Source organism: Taudactylus pleione, unplaced genomic scaffold (assembly GCF_031769625.1).
Source record: "Taudactylus pleione unplaced genomic scaffold, aTauple2 ptg000612l, whole genome shotgun sequence".
Taxonomy (NCBI): domain Eukaryota; kingdom Metazoa; phylum Chordata; class Amphibia; order Anura; family Myobatrachidae; genus Taudactylus; species Taudactylus pleione.
The window spans coordinates 3662038-3687045 of NW_028285014.1; the positions used below are offsets into that span (position 1 = coordinate 3662038).

General features: G+C 45.3%; 1 protein-coding gene and 1 pseudogene across 1 annotated transcript in view; both read right to left on the reverse strand.

Moving 5' to 3' along the window:
- The window catches only part of CLPTM1 (CLPTM1 regulator of GABA type A receptor forward trafficking), a 43761-nt gene extending 23216 nt beyond the window's left edge, over nt 1–20545 (reverse strand). Inside the window, exons 1-2 of the mRNA XM_088454330.1 lie at nt 20397–20545; nt 4776–4906 (exon numbers count right to left, since the gene is read on the reverse strand). Coding sequence (XP_088310456.1) covers nt 4776–4906; nt 20397–20423 — 158 coding nt within the window. The 5' untranslated portion in view covers nt 20424–20545. The remainder of the gene's footprint in view (nt 1–4775; nt 4907–20396) is intronic.
- Nucleotides 9017–9134, reverse strand: LOC148480485 (5S ribosomal RNA; annotated as a pseudogene).
- Nucleotides 20546–25008: the final 4463 nt, after the last annotated feature.

Below are 25008 nucleotides of genomic sequence, written 5' to 3' on the forward strand. Positions count from 1 at the left end.
CGACGAAGGACAAATTGCATAGTGTATCGGTTTGTGTATACAGACGATACGTCTGAACTACGTTGTTCACAGACATATCGCACCTGGCCTGCAGAACAGCTGATGCTGATATATCTGCACGTCTGGCTGTGTGTACATGTGACCCACTAACAGCCAGTACACTTGCTGCTGGGACCCACTGGTGACTGACATCTCAACTGAGCGGGCAATTTAAACGTCCGCCCAAATGATCGGTAGGTGTGTACGCACTTACCAATCGTTAGATTGGTCAGCGGGTCGGAGGTGTATACCCATCTTAAAGCAATAAGCAAGTAAATTTGTACCTGGAACAAACCATGTTACAATGCAGGTGGAGAAAATACATTACTATTTGCATGCAGGGCAAATACTGGCTGCTTTTGCATGTAGCGCATAATAGCTGGACAGCTTTATTTATACACTGCAATGTAGGTTTGAGATAGAATATGCCCCTGTCAAATGTAAATCTCTCTGCACATTTTATATTTGCTCCATCTGTAGTGCAGCATGGTTTTACCCAGATGCAAAGTGTTTTTTTTTTTTTTTGCTTTCCTCCCAACTCTGAATAAACCCCTTTGGCTTCAACTTTACAAACAATATTTCCTGCCTAGTGAATTTCAGACACCTGTGTAGTCCGTCCATGTAACTAAAAAAGGAACGTATTTATTTAGCAGGTGCTCCTCATTCAGAAGTGTAAGATTTACATGTCACTCCGGAACAGGTCTTCCAAATAATTACATGCCATTTATGTTGCATCGCATTATTCTAGAACTTTGTTTACTTAAAGTTTGAAACAGACGTCACCCAAAACTAAACACTTACTGCTCTGCCTGTTCCAAGCATTCATATTAACCATAGAGCGCTAACTCCTCATTATTATGGTAGAGTGGACCCTTCACTGCTGGAGGAGGTCTCCTGTGATCCTACTGCCATCTAGGAAGAAGTTTCATCTATTATTAAAACCTCTATTGACAGCTACATGCTATAGATATTCACCGCAGATTCACCTACACAATTTATTTATTTAACAATTTAAAAAAAAAAAAAAAAAAAAAAAAAAAGGAGAGTTATGGTAAAACTTACCTTTTTTAACTCTCTCTCTTCGAAGTCTATAAGATTCACAGGGAGACATTGGGGTGTAGGTGGGACCTGGAGGAACGGACACCAACAGCAAAGCTTTTCAATCCCATGATGCTCCGGTCCTTCCTCCTATACCCCGCCCACAGCCTGAGGGAAACTCAGTTTTATTAACAAGCCCAAGGCAGGAGCAGGATAGGAGAGAAGGAAGACTGGTACACGAAGGAATCACACTCTCACACAGAGAAGGAAACAAGTGACCAGGAGAAGAAATCCATAGAAGCTAGGAGCGTCAGGGTGCGTGCACTGTGGACTTCGAAGAAAGAGTTAACCAAGGTAAGTTTTACCATAACTCTCCTTTTTCTTCTTCAGGGTCCATAGGGCTCCACAGGGAGACATTGTGGATGTCCCAAAGCAGCTGTTCAAGGGCAGGAACGCACCTGAGCTGGTAGGAGAACCCTACCACCTGAAGGAAGCATCCTGAGAGGCAAATGTATCAAAGGCATAAAACCTTAGAAAGGTGTGGACAGAAGACCAGGTGGCTGCCTTGCATAGCTGTTCAGCTGAGGTGCCACGCCGGGCTGCCCACGTAAAAATAGAAAATAAATGAAATCATAAAATAAAAGCTTGGGCTGCTTAATGCAGCCCCCTGTTATAATGGTGATCCAGCTCCTGCCGGACACTAACGAAACTGAAGTGCCCTCAGGCTATGGGTGGGGTATAGGGGAAGGACCGGAGCATCCTGGGATTGAAAAGCTTTGCTGTTGGGTGTCCGGTCCCCCAGGTCCCACCTACACATCTTAATGTCTCCCTGTGGAGCCCTATGGACCCTGAAGAATATAAAATAATATGACCAAGTGATCTGATTAGGTGTAAAGCCATTTTAACAGATCAGATGGAACAAAGGGATTATCTGCAGCTTAATGCAATAGGGCCAGTTCTTATGGGATTACAGACTGGAATTAAAGACAGATTTACAATATAATAGGATTACAAGTGTCTCAGAGAAGAGGAGAACAAGTTGCTTGTTTTTAAAAAGCATTAATTGCCGCCGTTTGAGAAGATGGATAGATAGATAGATATGAGATAGATCATTACGAACGGGTTACATGACAAAAATGGAGTGTTCATACAGAACTTTAGATTTCCACCACACATACACTCACCCGCAGCTAGGAAACACCTGCATCACTCACAGAAGTATCTCAATCTGATCAACTGAATATTGTGACTGTGCAGAACGGATTGATCAATATGCCCAAACATACACAGGTAGAATGGTTTCAAACTATTAGCTAATTAAAATAAAAAAAAACGTAGATAATTATATTTCTGAAGGAAATCTTTAAAATCTTTTGACTAAAGGGGTTTTCACAACTCATATCGTGTCCAACTCTACAGAAGGACTTTGGTTAGGGCTCCTCCATTGGGACCACCACCGGTTACTGTATTCAAAAGCAACAATTCCTCCAACCGGCAGCCGGGTTTTAATCATGGAAGCAGCAGCAGATCTCTCCTCTGGAGAGTCCTGAGCAGCACTGAAGCCGATAGACAGTCCTGGCTATACAAGTGCAGATACCCTGCTAAATACAACCCCATCCAACACTTATACCCCTTTCCCAATAGCCTCAAAACCATGGGCTATAGTACATGAGAGCGCATCAACCTGGGATTTTGGCAAGTGGAAACAGCTCCACCCGGCTACAGTCACCCGGGAAGCCAACCCTGCAAGCGAGCATTGTTATTATCGGGAAGAACCCGGGTAAGGCTCAGGGTAAACGGGTAATCCGGGTCATCCGAACCAGGCCCCATTTACAGCACGGGGAGAGCTGCATTCCGGCGCAAGGAGATGTCATCTCCAAACTCCGGCACTGCACCCATGTGCAGTGTGAATGGCGCCGATCCGGGAATAACCCGAATGAATGCCGCAGTGGAAAACGGATCTGTCCCGGGTCTACTCCAGTTTGGAACAATATGCCAAATCTCAGGTCAGACCCAGGACTTAAGTGGAAAAGAGGTATTAGTTTGCTAGAACAGAACTATGGTGCAATTGGGCACAATACTACTTAGGTGTAAAACCCCTTTTAAGATCTTTTGAGCCACACATATAGCAATAATTGTAAAATCCCTTTAAACATGACCAGGAAATCACTGTGATTTGGGACATCTATAGGGGTATTTGGTACAGAGAGACATACTTATAACATGTTGAAATGTACTTAGCGTTCATGCTATACTGTTTCAGCGGGATGCCATGTCCTGCCCTATTTCTAAAGGGCAGAAAGCACCCTGCCCTCCGGCGCAGCGCCCTGCTAAAACAGCCTGCGGGTTCTGTCCCCAGCCGCGGGCTGCATTGTCCCACGGGTGGGGAAAACAGCGGTGCAGCGGTCACCGCCAGTGAATTCACAGTGACCGCAGCGCTTGAGGGCTGCCTTTTCATCACTCTTTGGGGTGTGCCCGGCACTCACGGACATGACGACCGTAAGTGCCGGGCACGCCCCCAAGAGTGACGAAAGGGGGACACATCACAAAGACATGCCCCTTTCCCTTGACCACTCCCCTTTTCAGGCACACGCACAGAAGTGCCCATTCTCTAGGTCCGCCACCCTGCCTGACGTCGGACCTAGAGTGAACACTATGTACTTATGGTGTACTGCAGGGGCAGCCATATTGTGGCTAAGTCACTGAGGAGTACCACAGTTTGTAAACATTGTGTATCTGTGGATGAACTGATCAGTACCTATTGAATATATTTATACACATTCTCTCATAATTGGGGTAATCAATAGTCTAACGTTCCCACTAGATTGTTTTAGCGAGGTGCTGCGCCCTGCCCAAGTTTAAAATTGCTAAAATGTGCCCTGCCCTTATGGAGGCACCCTGGTGCCTCGTTCATCTCATGCTGACCTTGGAGGGCCCGTGGCACACCGCCTCTCGGTTAACTTGCTCCTGCCTACTTCATGCTGCAGCGCAATGATTGGACAGACCGGTGACAGCGTGCAATCTTATTCGCTGCCAGGTTGTCATGACAGCCAGGAGTGGGGTTCAGGTGTCAAACTGGAGCGGCGCAGCCACTCTGCAACTTCAAGAACAGGGTCAGCTGCTGGGGGTAGGTGAACACCGGGCACGGAAGCTGTTGCAGTGTAATAAGGGATGGGGTCTCTGTGCATGGTGACTATACTGACCCCTGCCCACAGTGCGAGTACAGGTGGATGTCTCGAGTGTCCCCGCTATGTACCAGCTCAGCAATTGTCTGTACACCCTGTACTGTTACCCACACAGTGTCTAATGTCCCTGCTCATTGCAGGAGATACCCGTTCCCCATATTAATCATGAGTGTCTTCTTTGTGTGAACTAGGCTGAGCACATCCCCAGAGTGATGGAAAGGGTGCGCGCCACAAGACCACACCCCTCCTGGAGAGGACACACCCCTTTTCAGGCACCTTGCGCAGATGTGCCCTCCTAGGTGATCAACATCCTGCCTTCAAAAATTCCTAGAGTGAACACTATGGGAGACTGGTCTAAAATGTCACATTAAAGATCTAGGGAAGAAGCCAGACATGGTGGCGATTCCACTAATTTTGACGCCAGTAGTAAATGTACAGAGGGCAGGGATAGCTGGCTCCTTGATTTGTCAGCCTAGAGCCAAACAGAGTGGTAGATGTGGTGAGACCACTCACCTGAAGAGGACGCCTTTTATCACTTGCCAGGCATTAGGGGGTGGTGGTTGCTGCTGCTGCTGCTGCTGTTGTGGATTCTGTTGGTCAGGTGCTACAGCTGCTTCAGTTCCGACAGAACCATTGAGGCTGGCCTGCAAGAAAGACAACAATACCAGACTGAGCATAAAGACCCCAAACTATTCAAATACAGTTATCCTGACTGGGTGCAGAGCCACCTCTCTCAGCAATGTTTACTGGGTGCATGTAGCCAATGTGCAGGAAGGGAAGCAGTGCAGCATAGACACATCTCCAACCCCATCTGAAGAGGGATGAGCATGCGAGAGACTGCTGGACCTGTCTAGTTCCGCTTCCTTCCTGCAAGAGCACGTGTTCTTACTGAGCTCTAGGCTTATGTGATACCATGTTATAAATAAAGGGTGTACACTACTTTTATTAACCTCATACATGGAGGACACTATAAAGTGTCACTAAAACAAACAAGTTGGACGTTTGAACTTTGTTTTATATAGTGGTACATTTGACATCACAATGCTCCGATATCTGTTTGACAGGTGTCTCACATCAATAGATGCGGCTGGCACTCATAACCTGCGCCTTCCTCTGCCCAGTCTCATCTTCAGAAAGCAATCATACAAGTGATCAGGTCCCTGCCACACCTCTCCTGAATTACTCTGCACTGCTGAGAGGGTTCTAATAAATCAGATTGACTACAAGTCGTTCAGTCCCCATCCACTACAAAATCGGGGACATCTGTACAAGGTGATGGTGAAGAATGATAACAAAAGTGCTCTGGAACTAGTGAAAGCCACCAAAAAAGGGCCAAACATAGAAATAGATATTATAGACAACATAAAATATACAGTCAGGTGCATAAATATTGGGACATTTACAGAATTTTCATATTTTTGCCTCTATTCACCACCACAATGGCTTTGAAATGAAACAAACAAGATGTGCTTTACCTGCAGACTTTCAGATTTAATTTGAGGGTAATTACATCCAAATCAGGTGAACGGTGTAGGAATTACAACGGTTTCTATATGTGTCTCCCACTTTTTAAGGGGCCAAAAGTAATGGGACAAACTAAACAATCCTATAATCTAACTTTCACTTTTTAATACTTTGTTGCAAATCCTTTGCAGGCAATTGCAGCCTGAAGTCTGGAACACATAGACATCACCAGACGCTGGGTTTCATCCCTGGTGATGCTCTGCCAGGCCTCTACTCTACAGATGTCTCATCTGTCCATAGAATGTTGTTCCAGAATTGTAATGGCTTTTTTAGATGTTGTTTGGCAAACTCTAATCTGGTCTTCCTGTTTTTGTAGCTCATCAATGGTTTACATCTTGTGGTGAACCCTCTATATTCCCTCTTGTGAAGTCTTCTCTTGATTGTTGACTTTGAAACATATACACCTACCTCCAGGAGAGTGTTCTTGATTTGGCCAACTGTTGTGAAGGGGTTTTTCTTCACCAGGGAAATAATTCTTCTATCATCCACCACAGTTGTTTTCCGTGGTCTTCCGGGTCTTTTGGTGTTGCTGAGCTCTCTGGTGTGTTCTTTTTAAGAATGTTCCAAACAGTTGATTTGGCCACACCTAATGTTTTTGTTATCTCTCTGATGGGTTCGTTTTGATTTTTCAGCCTAATGATGGCTTGCTTCACTGATAGTGACAGCTCTTTGGATCTCATATTGAGAGTCGACAGCAACTGATTCCAAATGCAAATGTCACACCTAGAATCAACTCCAGACCTTTTACCTGCTTAATTGATAATGAAATAATGAGGGAATAGCCCACACCTGTCCATGAAATAGCTTTTGAGTTGATAGTCCCATTACTTTTGGCCCCTTAAAAAGTGGGAGGCACATATAGAAACCGTTGTAATTCCTACACCGTTCACCTAATTTGGAAGTAATTACCCTTAAATTAAATCTGAATGTCTGCAGTTAAAGCACATCTTGTTTGTTTTATTTCAAAGCCATTGTGGTGGTGAATAGAGGCAAAAATATGAAAATTCTGTCAATGTCCCAATATTTATGCACTTGAATATGTGCAAACCCATCAACACATATAGGGGTATCTTTGTATAATCATAGGGTCGCACAAGATGCATTAATATAAAGATTGAAAGTTTTTTTTCTGCTTATTGCTTCCCATATAATCAAAGTAAAAAATGGCTTTGCAGCGTATTGCAATTAATAGGTCATCCCAATAAAAACGATATACTTGCAAACAAAAACAGGACCACCAATATATGTTGCTTAACAGGGCGTTAGGTCACCACATCCGTCCAGTACGGCCCGTAAGTAATGTGGCTGCAAGTGTGGTAACGTCTGGCGCTGCGCAAATGAGGCACGCAGCATTGTTCTCCAGGGGTGGGCAATAAGCGGCCCTCCAGTTGTTGTTGAACTACACATCCAGCATGTCTTTTAACAGCTTCAGCATAACCAAATAGAAGAACTGTAGCAGGGCATGCTGGTATGTGTAGTTCTACAACAGCTTGGGGGGGGGGCACTTATTGCCCACCCCTATTCTAGACGCATAAAGAGTCACCCAACTGATGCTTGTTTCATGGTGGTGGACGCTGTATCCGGTATGGTCCCAGAATAATGGAATTGTTCAGGTCTTGTGACTGAGAAAGTCATGACACAGGATTCCCATCAGTGTCATGCTAAGCCAGTCACCAGGGAAGCTGCATGTTCTCTTGGGATGGGTGGCCGTGTCATCCAGGAAGGCCATAACAATCAGAGGAGGATAACACTTTCTGCAACATGGGGGTGACGATGATCAGCCAGTACCATTACATAGCATAGACCTTGCCTACTAGAGGAATGACCATCTAAACCTACAGACGTGTCCTCATACACTATTGCTGGAGTCACGCCAAACAGCCCTCCTCTGCGCACCTGTCCCGTCTTACTCTGCTTGCGCCAAGCGTCTTTTTTGCCTAAAAATTTGTCTTAAGCTGGTTATCCACTATACAATTATCTGTCAGATATCTGGGCCTGATTCAGACCCGCTCGAGAGCGCTGAGCGCTCGCAAGCGGGTTGATGTTGGCCCAGTGCACATGCACACACATGCGCGAGACCCGGATAGCGATGGGCAAGCAGTCGCTCCGGGTCTCGCACCAAAGGGGGCGTGCTGTCCATGGTGAGTGACAGCACGCCCCCTTTGGTGGGCGTGCCGGGGGCGTGGCTGCCCAGACGGAGGCATTTCCATGGGAACGCCTACCGTCTGGGGCCGGCCCCACTGACATCACTAGTGATGTCAGTGGGAATGCTTTTGGCTCTGATAGAGCCAAAAGCACTCCAGGGCTTGCGGCAACGAGACCCTACCACAAGGGTCTCGTCGCAAGCCCGATGGTCGCGATGGTCTTGACCATCGCGACAATCTTCCTGGCCGCTCGCTATAGCTGTGGGTGGTCACCCACAGCTATACGAGCGAGCCGCTCTAAAAATTAAGGACGGCCCTGATTCAGAGCGAGCGCTCTGTCAGAACGTCCGGCTCTGAATCAGGGCCTCTGTCCAATCTGGCTGATAGGAATGAAAACCTGGTAATGTACGGGAGCAAATGACAATTGTCCATTTGCTCACAAACACTGGAAAATAGCCAAAAATAGTCAGACAAATTGGTTAACACACACATTTAACCAATTTTTTTTGTCCTTTTTTCAGCGTTTAAAACCTTATGATCGACTGTCATTTGCTCCCATACATTACCAGGTTTTCATTCCAACCAGCCAGATTGGACAGATATCTGACAGATAATTGTATAGTGGATGCCCAGCATTAGGCTTTAGGTGTCCAAACACACTGAAATTCTGATAACAATTAAGACCTAACATCCTAAATCCACACAGAACAATTTTTTCTTCAGGAATATACCAACCATTTATTATTACTATGTAAATTACATCATTAAATATTGTTGGTGGTGCTCCCAAAGCTCAAAAGTGCATGTACAAAGAAGAAGTAGAGCTAGTCACTGGGGCACTCTTCTGAATAATTAAGTATATTAATAAAATATAACTTAATATTTATCAATAAAATAATAGGGCACCATACATCCTAACCACAGGATACAGATGATATAATAATAATAAAACAGCGAAATATTTGGTTAAATCTCTATATCACTGGGTATATGATTGAAAAAGTATTAATTGTTGAACAAGTATAGTAAACACATATTAGGTTTTGCTGCTCTACCTGTGCGTGTTAATCCCAATCAGCCTCTTTTAACCTACAGCACCTGGTATTCCCATGAGGTCTCCCATCCAAGTACTAGCCAGGTCTATCACTGGTTAGCTGCCAAGATCAGACGAGATTGGGCAATCATGTGATATAAGGCTGTAGGTGTAATAACAATGGGTTGCAGCAGCACCTGGTCAGAGCAGAAACCATAAATGTAGGGCTATCTCAGTGGATAGTCCATTTATTGTTTAAAATAAAGTGTTCAAAGAAAGTGTTGCATAAGCACACCTAATTTGTTGCACGTACATTCGTTAATTATGTTGTGAATACAAATTATATAACGTGTAACACAAGATAGGTGAGTGAATAATTATCAAACAAGAGCTATTCAGTTAGATTCATTGTATTGTAAAGATCAATACATTTGGTGTAGCATATAACACTAGATAAAGATTCACAATGAAATGCTAATATGTGTTTACTATACTTGTTCAACAATTAATACTTTTTCAATCATATACCCAGTGATATAGAGATTTAACCAAATATTTTGCCGTTTTATCATCACAGCAGATTATTATATCATCTGTATCCTGTGGATAGGACGTATGGTGCCCTATTATTTTATTGATAAATATTAAAAGTTATATTTTATTAATATACTTAATTATTCATAAGAGTGCCCCAGTGACTAACAATTAAGACCTAGATGACAGCAAAGAGCAGCATGCATGGGCCCAATACATCAGCACATCCTGATAAACACTGGATTGGGATCAATCAGAAGCTGATCATGACCGACAGGGAATGAAGGCGAGTCATCGGGATGTAGTCAGCATCCCGGCGTGCGGGATACAGACGGTCTAAATACCGGCACCGGAATCGTAACAGCATCAGGATCCCGGCTACAGTATCCTGACCGCCGGTATCCCGAAGGTAAGTATCGGGGGTTAGGTTTAGGGTGCGGGGAGAGGGGGGTTAAGTTTAGGCACTAGGGTAGGAGTTTAGGTTTAGGCTCCGGGGAGGGAGAGTTAGGGTAGGGGTTAGTCGTACTATACTTACCTACCGCTGTCAGTATCTTCACTGTCGTTATTCTGACCAGCAGCATTCCGACCACAGGCTTCTCATACTCAACCAGATTCATCCACTATAACCCGTATTTATAATGGAGTTAACTAAACTTATGATTTACAGTATTTCGGCCTGATCGCTCCTTCAGAGTGCTGATATTACTGTATACCAGGAGTATCAACATGCGTTGTGAAACCAGACATCCCAGCATGCCCTGCCACAGCTTTAGCATGTCCTAAAAGCAAAACTGTTGCAGGGCATGCTGGAATGTGTAGTTCCACAGCAGCTGGAGGGCCGCATGTTGAATACCCCTGCTGTATACTGTGGCTCTCTAGCTGTTGTGGGAATACAAAGACTGGCAGGACATACTAGGTACACAACAGCTGGGAGTCACAGGTTTCCTACCCATTAGCCCGGATGCTTAAATGCCAATGTGACGCGTATCTCCACCCAATAACAGCTCTCCGTGATGTCTATATACAATGCCTACAGGAACCACAAACATCAATGTTTATACCAAAACACAACATGAATACCTTCTGTATCCGCACACAATAACCAATGGGCCATTTGTCCTACTAACCAAGGGAGAACGGTTTTCTTTTGCATGAGGACGACACCTGTCTATACATCACCTCGCGTTCTCATAGCACCCATAGGAATGGATCTTCCCATTAATGGAATATTGCTTTATGCTTGTCATCCTGCAACAGTCACTACATATGTTCCCCTTTCTTGCGGTCTTTTATACCGTTCAGCAGAAGTTTATGGTTGTAGTTTAGGATATAGCTGGTTTCTGGATACAACTGCAACTAATGCAGAGAGTACAGAAGAACCCAGGATAACTATGGAAAATAATTATATAATGTGGCTGGAAAGAACAGAAATGAATAAAAAAATAGATAAAGCAATATATTGTATTTAGTAAAGGTTGCAGGAGGGCATGTAAATGCTGATAAAGTCATCTGGAGGTGCTCAACCTTATTATAGAATGTATCTTTTTAGAATGTAAGCTCTTACGAGCAGGGCCCTTTACCCCCTTGTGCTTCGCCTTACATTACTTTCATCTACTACTTACTCCCCACTAGGGTACCTAACACTTGCAGTGATCACATTGAGCAGAAAAAATTGTGGGTCCCAGGGAACCCTCACTTTAATAAATTGAGGTCCTACGCCATGGTTTCTGGGTCCCATCACATATTATGGGGGATGAGGGCAGGCAGCAGTTGGGACAGTGTTGGGGTCAGGTAGCAGCTTTGGCAGTGGGGGGTTAGGTAGCATTTGGGGTAGAGGGGTTAAAGGCAAACAGCAGTTGGGGTAGAGCTGGATTTAGAGGAAGGGAGAAGCTGGGGTAGAGCTGGCGGTAAGTGCAGACAGCAGTTGGAACAGTGCAGGGGGAGCAAGGAGGGGGTTAGAGGAAGGTAGTACTGGGCGTAGGGAGGGGATAAGGGTAGATAGCAGCTGGGGCAGTACTGGGGGCAAGGAGGGAGTTAGCGGCAGGCAGTACTTTGGGTAGGGAATGACTTCCAGCTCCCTCCTATTTCGGCCGGCAGTATCCACCTCCCTGGCCTCCTGCGTGGACAGCCACAGGTGGTCTTCAGATGCAGCAACATGCAGCAACCTGACAATATCGTCAGGTTGGCCTGCATGTTTGCCCGATGAACGACCTGCGGGAACGCGCATCGTTCGTCATTCGTTATCGTTCATCATTTAGGTAAAAAAAATGGACAATAAAGTGAACGACTACGATATCGTTCAGTCGTCCACTTTAATCGCCCAGTGTTTACGCACCTTTACTGTAGAGTTTTCTTTTATTACTAGTATAAACAAGGCAACCCCTGACAGCAGCCATAGACACAGAAAGCACTGGGTGCTCCAACTCATACCCCTTTTACACCAGAGCTAAAACCCGGGTTATTGCAGGGTTAACCCGGGTAGCTCCTTGGTGTAAAAGTGGAGAAGGTTGGATCGCCAGGTCGAGTTACCCGGCAATCCGACCCAGGTAACTAGCAGGGTTTAACACAGGAGTAACCCGTGAAACCCTGAAGCGTGAACAGCGCGCTCCGGGTCACGATGACCTGGAGCGAGCCGCATGCTGGCCGATTGGGCCGGCCTCAGTGGCGCTTGGAGATGACGTTATCTCCAAGCGTCCACTTAAACGCCGGAAAAGCTGGGTCTATGCAGACCTGACTCCGTTGTGAACGGCGCCGACTTGGGAATGTCCTGGACAGGTATTTTTGCTACTTACAACTAAGAAGTCATAACACTGGGCTCAACTGTATTCTACGCGATGTGAATAGCGCCAGGAATCAGTTCCCGGAGCTATTCAATTCTGTGCGAAGTTAGGTCGAGGAAGGCTCGTTCTCGTGCCTTAAACAGGGTGTTCAGGCTCGAGAACGGGCATTCTCCGACTAAACTTCCCGGCGCAATGGGCAGAAAACAGCATCGCGCCTGGACTTTTCTTAGGTTTCTGCTCGCATCCCCGGAGGGGTGCGAGAAGAACTCCTTAGACGGGCTTAGCAGCGCTGTGTATTTAATAGCTCCGGGAGCTCACTCCCGGCGCTATTCACATCGAGTAGAATAGAATAGAGCCCATTGTTAGGACGGGAAGCCGACGGACGACACCCCCTCGGTAGACTTAGGTTTAGGAAGCGGGAAAGGGGGGGGGTTAGAGGAAGGTAGTACTTGGGGTAGGGAGGGGATAAGTGTAGATAGCAGCTGGTGCAGTACTGGGGCAAGGAGGGGGTTAGCGGCAGGCAGTACTTTGGGTAGGGAATGACCTCCAGCTCCCTTCTATTCCGGGCAGTGTCCACCTCCCTGGCCTCCTGCGTGGACAGCCACAGGTGGACTTCAGATGGTATCCCCTCACTTGTATATCATCCCCGTTAGCTTACTTATCTCTGAGTGAAATCTTATAGATTGTGGGGAAAGGACGTCATGCTATCATTCTCTAGCCCTGGATTCTGCATATGATTTGAGTAGGGGCGCAAATGCCGGCAGCCAGTAGATACAGGGCAGACTTGAGGCAGAGTGAGCTGGCCAGTCACCTGCGCCGGACACAAGAACCGCTGCCGGCGGCTGGAGGGCAGCGCAAGTCAAGTGTACAGTGTCGGCCGCAATGGTACAGCCCTGCGCAACCAGACACTGTAGGGCCTATTACATTCAGTGGCTGGTCACACAGGGTGAGGGTCCCCAGGAGAGAGGCAGTGAGCCCTGGAATCAGCACCAGCCCACGATAATAACCTAGCAGTTGCCAGGGTTAGGAGGCAGTGGGAGGGTGGTTGGCAGAGCTCAGCCGGAGATTGGACAAGGAGACGCTGAGGACTGCTGTGATTTATTGGGGAGAAGCTGAGGACTTTTATTGGCTGCAGCGGCTCACACAGGTCAGTAACTCATAGCGCGTCCTGCGGGACCCCCACATTATTAAAAACTGAGTCCCTCACTGCTTTTAGCGCTTAAAAACGCAGTATAACGCGTATTTTGTGATCAATGCACTTGCTTGCTCAGGCTCTGCTGCTTATGTGGTGTTACGGTTGCTAATGTAGCAATGTATATTATCCATGTCCTTGTCCTGCATTGTACTGTAAGTCACTGGTCAACTTTTTGTTTATGTACTTTGTAAGGCGCTACGGAATTAATGTGGTGCCATATAAATAATTGATAATTATAGTGCTCTGGAAGATGAACTGTGCACTGTTCAATGGCAGCTATATAAAACACAGCTGTGACCGCCAATGTGTATCATTAAAAATAGAATGAGGCAGTCCCATTATATCAGTAGTTTATGTGCTTTACTGGCAAAACGGAGAAATCCTGTATTATAATACCCTTCCATTATCAACCCAGACATCTAGCTGCTCTCTATGACAAACCTGGCCTCTCAAACATGGAGCAAAAAGCGTGGGACCCTACAGCTCTAAGCATGCTTGCACTTGTAGTTCAACAGCAGCTGGCACGTCAACTGTTTCTACATAGATCATGCACGTAAGCACTGTTCGGTGTAATTTCTATTGAAGCTCTCAGTGTCATTTCTAACATTTTATGTAATAAGGATTAATTGTGCAATAATATGTATTAATTACTGGTAACAACTCATTTTATAGTGTTGTTTGTAACATTAAGGAGCGTGTATACATAATTGCAGTGATTCCAGATGTTTTTACAGCTGGGATACACCTAGGGATAATAAAACGTGACAAGTTATGAACGAAAAAAAAAAAAAAAAAACACTACCTCATATTTTAGGTCAGCAGTTGCCAAATTGCTTTTAGTTACATTTTTATGCCACCTGACATAAAATGCTCTCCGCACCGCTCTAAAAGTCCCAGGGTACAGTACAGTATACCCAACATATGTGCAACATAACAGACCCAGGAGAGCATAATTAACCCCCACGTCCTGTCATAGTAGCAAATTAAAACCAACCTCAACTGTGATTCGATTAACTCCAAAACTAAGCAAAGAAATCCTGCACTTTGATTGGTTACAAGTTCTGGGCTACTAAAAAAATTAAATAAAAAGACTTACTGTAGAGTTTCCTTTTATTACTAGTAGAAACAAGGCAACCCCTGACAGCAGCCATAGACACAGAAAGCACTGGGTGCTCCAACTCAGGGCATACAAACCGGTGTCTTCACTAGAAGTTACAGGACATATTTCTTAAAGAAAAACGGTCGGGTCATTCCATGGTAACTCACGTTACAAAGTGACATAGCAAGTATATGCTTGGCTATCACAAGCAAAATTTCTGTGAAATTTATTTTATTTACTGTATAGAGGAATTGCTAATTGTTTGCTGTCACTTTGTAACGTGAGTTACCATGGAATGACCCTTATACCCCTTTTACACCGGACCTAAAACCCGGGCAGCTCCCTGGTGTAAAAGGGGAGAGGGTTGGATCGCCGTCGAATGACCCGGCAATCCAACCCAGGTAAATAGCAGGGTTTAACACGGGCGTAGCCCATGAAACCCTGCTGCGAGAACAGCGCACTCCGGGTCACGATGACCTGGATTGCGCTGCTAGCCGGCCGATTGGTCCGGCTTCAGTGGCGCTTGGAGATGACGTCATCTCCAAGCATCCACTTTCACGCCGGGAAAGCCGGGTCTATGCAGACCCGACTCCGGTGTGAGCGGCGCCAACTCGGGAATATCCCGAGTCGGCTAAACTCCGGGTCTGATTCGGATAGGAGCTCTGTTCCAACTCCGGGTCAGACCCGGAATTTTGGTGGAAAAGGGGTATGAAGTTGCATACACACGTAAAGATTTTCTGTCCAACCATCCAACTAGTTGATTGGTTGGAATGAAAATCTGGCAAGGTACGAAAGCAAATGACAATCAGCAATTTGCTCCCAAATGCTGGAAAATGGACAAAAACTGTTTGAAAAATTGTTTAGGTCAAACATTTAACAAATTTGTCTGATGACCATTTTCATCTGTTTTCTGGCATTTAGGAGCAAATTGCTGATCATCAGTTACTCCCATTCCTTACCAGATCTTCATTCCAACCAATCAAATAATTGGCTGGTTGGACAGAATCTTAAGATGTGTGGCCAAAATAACACAAAAATGTTCAAGCATGTATATACATGAAATTAGTGGCATCACAAAACACTATAATCAGATTGAATGTAAACACCTTGGATGGTGAAAGCCCCTCCTTTTTCAAGTTCTGTTAAAAGTTATTGATATTGAGAAGGGAGTTGTTACTTCTTACAGAAAGTGGAGTATCTTCATTGAAAAGCAAACGTCTATATCAGTGATTCCCAACCTCGGTCCTCAACAGTCCTGGTTGAGCACAGATGGTTAAATAGAAATAACTGAGGTACTAATTAAGTCAACTGTGCTCCAGTATGGCTATCCTCAAAACCTGGACTGTAAAGCTGGCCACACACTAGACCAACTTTTATCCAAACAGCCAACTAGTTGATTGGTTGGAATGAAAATCTGGTAATGTCTGGGAGTAAATGATGATCAGCAATTTGCTCCTAAATGAAAGAAAACAGATGAAAATGGTTTGTTAAATGTTTGATGTAAACAATTTGTTCAAACAACAGTTTTTAGTCCATTTTCCGGAGTTTGGGAGAAAACTGCTGATTGTCATTTGCTTTCATTCCTTACCAGATTTTCATTCCAACCAATCAACTAGTTGGCTGGTTGGATGTAAGTTGGTCTAGTGTGTGGCCAGCTTTAGTGTGCATTGAGGACCGTGGTTGGGAAACCCTGGTCTATATGCAAGTTATTTGAGACAACCAACTGGTATTTATATAGACAATTGTCTTAAATTGTAACTCAATTAAGGTACTGGTGGACTCTCCCCTTCCCATCTTCCCCATTCGTCTCTTTTCTCCTTCTATCCTTTCTCATTATTTATTTTATGTTTGTCTTATTTTGTTTTGCATATATATTTATGAAAATAAAATAAAAACTGTTTAAAAAAAAAACAACAACAACAACACAAAACTCCCTTTTCCCAACAACAAAAAATGCAGGGTTTCTGTTCAGAGATCTCCCATTTATGGAAACTTCTCTTTTCCTAACACCTGTTGGACTATCCATCATGTAGCAGAGGATGCAAGAGGAGTTTAAGTAGTGCACTGACTCTTCTTCATTGCCTTCTTGGGGTAAAACGTACATGCATTAAATCAGCACACTGAGAACAAGGAGGTAGAACTGGCCATCCATCATTATGCTGGCTGGGGTAAGCAGGTGTTAAACTAAAATTCTATTACTGGATATCAATCATCTTTACTGTCCATCAGTTAAACTTTCCTACTGTGCAATTGCCAGGTATTTTTTGCTACTTACAACTAAAAAGTCATAACTTTGGGCTCGATTCTATTCTACGCGATGTGAATAGTGCTGGGAATCAGTTCCCGGAGCTATTCAATTCTGCGTGAAGTTAGGTCGGGCAAGGCTTGTTCTCGCGCCTTAAACAGGGTGTTTAGGTGCCAGAGCGGGCATTCTCCGACTAGACTTTCCGACACAATGCTGTTTTCCCAGCGCTAAGGGCAGAAAACAGCATCGCGCCTGGACTTTTGTCGGATTTCTGCTCGCATCCCTGGAGTGGTAGGGGGTGTTAGGTTTTAGGGCTCCCGGGGGGGGGGGTGCCTAACCCCAAGTCCCCCCTGGGAGGGTTAGGTTTAGGCTAGGGGAAGGGGTGTTAGCGGGAGGCTTAGGTTTAGGCAGCGGGGAAGGGGGGGGAGGTTAGGTTTAGACACCCCCTAAGCATAGGCAAACGCAGGGGGGGTTCCATCTGCCTGGAAACCCCACTCCCCAGCACACACAATGACCACAATAGAAATAGTAATATAATAGAATGTTACTAGTGCTGCCTGTTCTTCTCACTATCACAAATGAAATAATTAGCACCACCTGTGGATTTTTTAACATGTATCAGACAGCAATAAATAACCTGTGCACCAACTAGGAGATCTGGAAAACATGCACTTTTAGGGCTGCACTGTTATAGAGCCCAATATGTACATATATGTCCAGGGCAGTGCTAGGTTCTTCTGCTGCTCCTCCAGGCTCCCGGACCTGCTCCCATGCCCTGGAATAGTGCTCACATCTAAAATAAAAACATTCAGTTCAGGCAGGATGGTACTACTGCCGCATCTAATGGTTTATTGTGATCGCTGGTCCTGTATATGCTGGAATTATGATACATAATACACTTTGTATGACGCATAATAAAACTGGCTGAGTACTAATTCTGCCCTCTTCATGGACTGGCCATATTTGCTCTAAAATCAAGCATTTGGAAACCCCCCTCTAGAAATCCTGCGTTTGCCACTGCCTAAGGGTTAGGGTTGCGGGGGGGAATTAGGGTTACTTACCTTTAGGAGCAGTCGGCACTTCCAACCCTGCCGGGATTTGATCCGCCGGCCGGATTACTTACCGATTCCTTTAAGACTGGTGATCGCCCGGGATGCAATCGGGAAACCGGCTGACGTGATCCCGACAGCCGGCTTCCCGACTGCTTTGTCCCGGCGTGGGTTAAATGACAGGCGTCTATATCTAGACGCCTGTCATTTTCCCGACGCCGAGAGACAGGCGCCCAGCATCCCGATCCAAGGGATGCCGGACGCCGCAAGCGGGGGAGAGGGTTAGGTTTAGCGCAGTCGGGGGAGACTTAGGGTTAGGCAGCGGGGAAGGAGGGGGATTAGGGTTAGGCACTTTGGGGGGAGGTTAGGGTTAGGCACCCCTAAGGAGGGTTAGGTTAGTTATTACTTACCTGAGGACGATCGGGATTTCCAGCGCTGTCGGGCTGCCGCAATCTGTTCATTCGTCATGCGGCCATCGGTATTTCATACCGATTCCGATCGCCCACCTACCCTACAGCAGACATCTTGATATTGGAGGCCTAAAACATCACAAGTATGGACGTGCTACCCATTATATGATCACACGCCAGATGTCTACATCTCTAATAAGTATAATTGCAAGATATGGTCATCAATTATTATAGGCTCTGTATGGCGCCATACAGTATCCAGGATAACATACTACACTTACAGATTCTCTCAAATACTTTGAGTATAGTAGTGCAACGATGGGGTTACCTACAGCAACCAGATAATAAACTGCACTAGAAAAATGTATATATATGTAGTGACTGCTGTGGGCAACACCACCTTTCTGCTTTGGCTCTTTTCTCTTACAGGCATCCCCAATTACCATCAAGTTAAGTTATCTCTGAAGCTTGGCACCCACAATCCAATTATATGTCAGATATCTGTCCAATCTGGCTGGCTGGAATGAAAACCTGGTAATGTATGGGAACAAATGACAATCGTCCATTTGCTCACAAACACTGGAAAATAGCCAAAAACAGTTGTTCAGACAAATTGGTTAAAACACACAATTTTAAACAAATTTAAGTTTTTTCTCCTTTTTTAGAGTTTAAAACCTTATGATCGACTGTCATTTGCTCCCATACATTACCAGGTTTTCATTCCAACCATCCAGATTGAACAGATATCTGACAGATAATTGTAGTGTATGCCCAGCTTTAACCAAACGCCAGCCATTCAATGACCCCTGGAGATAAATCTTGTGCATCAATATGATGGCAAAACACTCAAGAGACAACATTAATCACATGCTTCAATGTAATTATACATGCTACAGGTTCTTATGGCTTATTATTACATATTATACTGTATTGGTAACTGTAAAATATAAAAGTGGGATAGCATGCATAAACAAACTGATCGTACTTGTACTAGGGGGGAAAATGTATTAAACCATATAAAGAGTGGAACGTTGCCCATAGCAACCAATCAGCTGCGAACTAGCATTTATCAACTACAAGCTGATCGGTTGCTACAGGAAACTTCTCCACTTTATAGAATGTTTGATACATCTCCCCTAAGTCCTGCGCACTGGTGACGAAAGCTTATAGGAGGCGTTAAATGTAATGAACAAATAAATAAAACTCCTATAATAAAACAATTAAACTCAAAATACATAATCACCACTGCAGGGCTTGGAGTGCGTTCATCACTGTGCTCACTGCATACATGCGACACAGAGGCTGGAGAGGTGCACAATACTAGTACCACTAAAACATTACTAATCGAGTTAATAAGTGAAGAAGCCTCCAACCATTAAAATTCCAGAATAAAGTCCATCAAAACATAGATGACATTTTAATGACTGATTCATACATGGTAGAGACACACACATTACTCTTTATTGAAATGTATGCATGCGTCTCCCATCCCAGCACTCTTCCTGGGTGCAACGGGCTCTAGTGCCCACACGAACGCAAGGACTTACCGGCTCTATCAATGAAGAATATCTATAGCCACCTCAGTCCATGGCCCTGCAATGGGGTCTGCTAGTACAGTGGGGGCTGTATCCAATGGGAATTAGGCCCTGTATGCAGGGTGAAAGTGTGCAATTACTGGTCCCACCATACAGTAATTTAGTATCCAGCCAGCAATACCAATTGACAATTAATAGGGATAAAATGAACGTGTGTACTTCCAATGCCAATACAGTCATCATGAAGTCATGTGACATAAATGAAGGCAGCACTATGGTCACACAACCATTATTGTCCGTGTGCATACTGCCCAGTGTGAGAATACACGAATACTTGGCTCTACATCTGCCTAACACAGAGTCCCTGATGGAACACAGCACTAGCATTGCCACGGATAATGCAGTACGACAATCCCTGGGAATAGGGCAATTTCCTATAGTGATCCCAGCAGCTCATTACCTATACATGCAGGGCTTGTTATGGTCTGAGGCTGCAGCAGATCAGATGGTGCTTGCAGAGCCACATGGCCCTCCTGCCTGTTTCCCGTGCAGTATCGCGCCAGGCCCGAGGCATACAGCCACTTACCTGGCTCTCACCTCCCGGCACCGCCATCTTGCTCTTTGCTCTGTCACTGCATTCGCCGGATCTCGTGAGAAGCCGCCGGGAACACGGCCACAGCCACTACCGCCATCTCCACCAATGGGCTCTCAGTACGTCTCCCGAAAGAGACAGGATTTGCGGGTTTAGGTCACCTTGCATGCCTTTTCCGGGGCAAGAAGCCACCGGCGCCATCTTTACAAAGGGCACATTGAATAGAAGTCTAAATGGATGCCATGTTTGTAAAGGGAACCCCCATGCATAATTATATACCAGAAACACGAACACTGGTCTGCACATTGCCCACCCAATAAGCTGCCGTGTTCCACGCTGTATGAGCGGAGCAGCATATTTTATCAGGGCAAATACATCGCTATCTGATCTACTCTAATCTCGTAATCTCTACAAGTCAAGATAAAACGCTTCTATCATGCAAGGATAGAAGGGTGAACAAATTATATATATATATATTACACATACATACAAAATACATAAAATTGACTTTTATCATACTGGATGTGCTGGCCTGTTATCACTTTCTATCAATTACATTTATGAAACCGGCACTCCACTTTTTATTAATAGCCGACCCTCCAACATACCCGTTCCATTAGGGTTGCTGCTAGATCCTAGTTGGAGAAAGGACCTTTCTGACGTTGCAACCACGTGACCGCTTTGGTAGCGCCGGTCTGCACCAATGTTACCATCCACGTGGGCATAATGGCATACCTCCCAACTGTCCCTTCCAGCGGGACCGTCCTGTTTTTCTGGGACTGTCCCGCTGTCCCGCGGTGGGGGGGGAAGTTGGGGAAAGCACAACCTGCTGCCCTGCATAGCAGAGCAGCGGGTGTGCAAGAGAACAGATGCCGTACGCACTGTTTACGGGCTGCCTGGGGGATGCCCAGCAGCTCGGAGAGTGCTGGGCACGCCCCCAAAGTGACGATAACAGGGGAAGCCGTGAGGCTCCGCCCCATTTTCAATTCACTCCACCCCTTTTCCCAGAAGTCATGCCCCCTTTCCGGACGCACGCGTACTGTCCCTCCTCCCTTCATTGAAATGTTGGGAGGTATGTAATGGGGGAATAGATTTTTGCGGCAAACATAGCTAGCCCACGAGGGGACAGTGTTGGTCCCCGTTCAGATACTTGCCCCTCCCCCTTAGGTCACGGGTCACGTAGGTGCGACATCAGATCTTTTGCAGCACCTAATTCTAGACCTAGCAGTTCCATTAGGTGCAAAATGCGCTGCTCCTGGACTTCCTTCTCAATTTATGATTGCAGCCACCTGTGTTGAAACACCTGTCTCATCATAACTAGTTCAACACAGGTTACTGCGGTCATAAATTAGGTGAGACGTACAGGAGCAGAGCATTTTTTATCTGATGGAAGGGGTCATGTTGGAGGGTAGGTAATAGGTGTAGGCTACTCCTTTACAATTTCTCTCTCCCACCCCTCCTTCTTTCCCATCTCTCTTGCCCCTCTACCATTACCAACATTTCATCCTACCCTTCTTCCCCATCCCCTTTACACCCACTTTCCCATCTCCCCCCCACACACACACTTGCTTCCCATCTCTCTGCCTTCTCCCCATCTTCCTTTCCCACCTTTATCTACCTCCTCATCTTTTCTCATCTCTCCTCTCCTCTTATCCCATCTCTCTCCCCAGCTCCTCCTCCTTTCCCACCTATCTCTCCTCCCCAGCTCCTCCTTTCTCATATCTCTCCTCCCCAGCTCCTCCTTTCTCATATCTCTCCTCCCCAGCTCCTCCTTTCTCATATCTCTCCTCACCAGCTCCTCCTTTCTCATATCTCTCCTCCCCAGCTCCTCCTTTCCCACCTATCTCTCCTCACCAGCTCTTCCTTTCTCATCTCTCCTCCCCAGCTCCTCCTTTCTCATATCTCTCCTTCCCAGCTCTTCCTTCCCCACCTCTCTCCTCCCCAGCTCCTCCTTTCTCATATCTCTCCTCCCCGGCTCCTCCTTTCCCATCTCTCTCTCCTCCCCGGCTCCTCCTTTCCCATCTCTCTCTCCTCCCCGGCTCCTCCTTTCCCATCTCTCTCCTCTTCAGCTCCTCCTTTCCCATCTCTCTCTCCTCTTCAGCTCCTCCTTTACTAGGCATCCCAGGTCAATTGCCACCCCTCTGTGGAGTTTTCATCCAAATCCATCCTTTGGAAGGCCTAGAAGTTCTGCCCAGCGTACACCAACAGGAGGTCCGATCAGGACCTCAACCCGCTAGTATGTCTTCTGGGATCCAATGTTACCACTCTGTAAAATTTTCGGCCAAATCCATCCAGTGGAAGGCTCAGAACAAGCTCCCCGGGTCAAAGTTCTGCCCAGCGTACACTAACAGGAGGTACGACTAACCCCCTTAAAACCTGGCCAGGATCCAAGTGGGCCACCTCGCATTGGTTTCATCCCAGTCGGTGCAGGGTGTCCGAATGCATAACCAAATAGATCAATTAATTTTATATATAAGATTGCCGTTTTAACGGCCAAAGCTGGCAGTTATCAGCGCCATAGTGAATCAGCAGAGATGGACGCAGATCACACAGCCGCTGCGCGATAATATGCTAATGCAGGAGGAGTCTTGTGTAGATATACGCCACTTGCCAGATTCTCTGATCCGCTGCTGCGCATGAGGACGCATCATCTGCAGGAATAACAGTCATCTGAGTAACCCTCAGGTTGTGTTGGAGAAAAGAGACAGAAGACTCATTGTAGGGCTCGGTTGTAATAGTGAAGAATCATTCGCTAAAATTTTACTTCTATTGTGAATATTAACATAGGATAATTTGAAACAAAAATAAAAGACTATAATTGGGAGAAAATTAGAGACTTTTAATAAAAAAAAGGAGTTTACAATATAAGTACCCCTTTAGTGTTTAATATATTGTATTATCGTTTGTATATTTGACAATGAAAACACTATCTAGTTTTGTTACTTTAATATTGTCACATTATGGCCTTTGATAACACAGAATTATGTGGATGTACATGTCTCTTCATCAATTCACAAATATATGCATGCTTTTGTGTTTCACTATTACTTTTATTGCAATTAAAAGTATATATAAAAGTTTAAGATGATATTCAGTATTAGTATAGTTGTGTGAGTTGCCGAAGACTGCATTTATCGAATGGCCTCAAGCCTAGAGAGGATGAGGCCTTCCCTTTCCCTCTAAAGTAAATAAGTGTGTGTCTGAAGCAGCAGCCATCTTGTTTAATATTTTAGCTAAATGTATGTTGACCGTTGTTCTAGCAGTAGGAATCATGGGTTTAAGTGTGTCAGTGTTAGCGTGAGCAGACTAGTGGACAGCAAGTCTCAGTAATTATAAACAAATGATCTAACTGAGATAGCCTTTGTCTGCAATAGTCAGAGGTGAAGGCTAGATGAGCAATTATGATATGGGAACAGAAAGTTAACACCGAATAGTGTCAATATTTTGGTTAAGAGACACATAATCAAGGTCTAGCACGTCCGAATATTAAATAAATTAATATTCCCCATTGGATTAACTGGAGAAATAGACAGAAGAATAGTATAAAACTCACCAGAGAGGGAGGGGGAGGGGGGGGGGGGGGAACACTTGGAGAAAAGAGGAGAGAGCACACAACGAGGGTCTGCCGGGTGCCGTTGCCGTACGTATGTTGAAATTGGCTGACTGGTGGTCTGCACCGTGTGTCACAAATTTCTTTTACAAGTATTCCCTACTGCTGCTAATACAACCTAATTGTTTTTGTTGTAACTGCATTGGGAAAATACATGTATGATTAAGCTGTCTTGAAGTAAAAGCATTGTCTTATTTTAGAATCTGTATTGGTGTGAATTATTTCATTGTCTTTTTATAACAAGTAAGGTTTATAAACAAATCTAGAACACACCGCGTTATCACCTTATTATAGTAATTCATCACCATTAATGATGTATATCATGATCAGAGTGTTCGCCTTATAACTCAATAATACCCCTTTTCCACCAACATAATGGGTCCGACCCAGGTATTCAAACATGGTTCCAGCCCATGTCAGTCAGAAGTCAGATCTCTTTCACACTGCACCTTGGACCAGGGTTATTCCCAAGTAGACCCCGTTCACACTGAACCCGTGTCTGCCTGCAAACATGAGTATGTAATTAGAAATGGAAATTTTTCAGGCTCACGAAAATTAGGTCATAAAAAAGGTTGTGATCGCTCACTGCATTGCATTAATCATGACCGACGAGTTACCACTACATAGCCCGGAGTTCATGACTTTTTGTGTATTACTCCTGTTTGACACAACAAGTGAGCATGATGCAGCTGCTTACATTGTGCTACCTTGCACAGAGTTATTTCAGGAGGAGATGATGATGACATCATCTCTGAGTGCAACAGAAGCTCCTAACAGCTGTATTTTGTGTGACCCTGGTCGGATTACACAGACCGTGCCAGGTACGACCCTGGTATCTAGCAGGTTCAGATTCTCGGCTAACGCGATACAGGTTGACCCTTTTGCACCAAACCTCGACCCGGGTGTCACAAGCCGCCGCTGCATCCTCTTTGACAACAGTGCTCTGGGCGGTCCTCTCAGGTCCGTTGCCAAGACACTAGGATGCCAGGCTGCTAC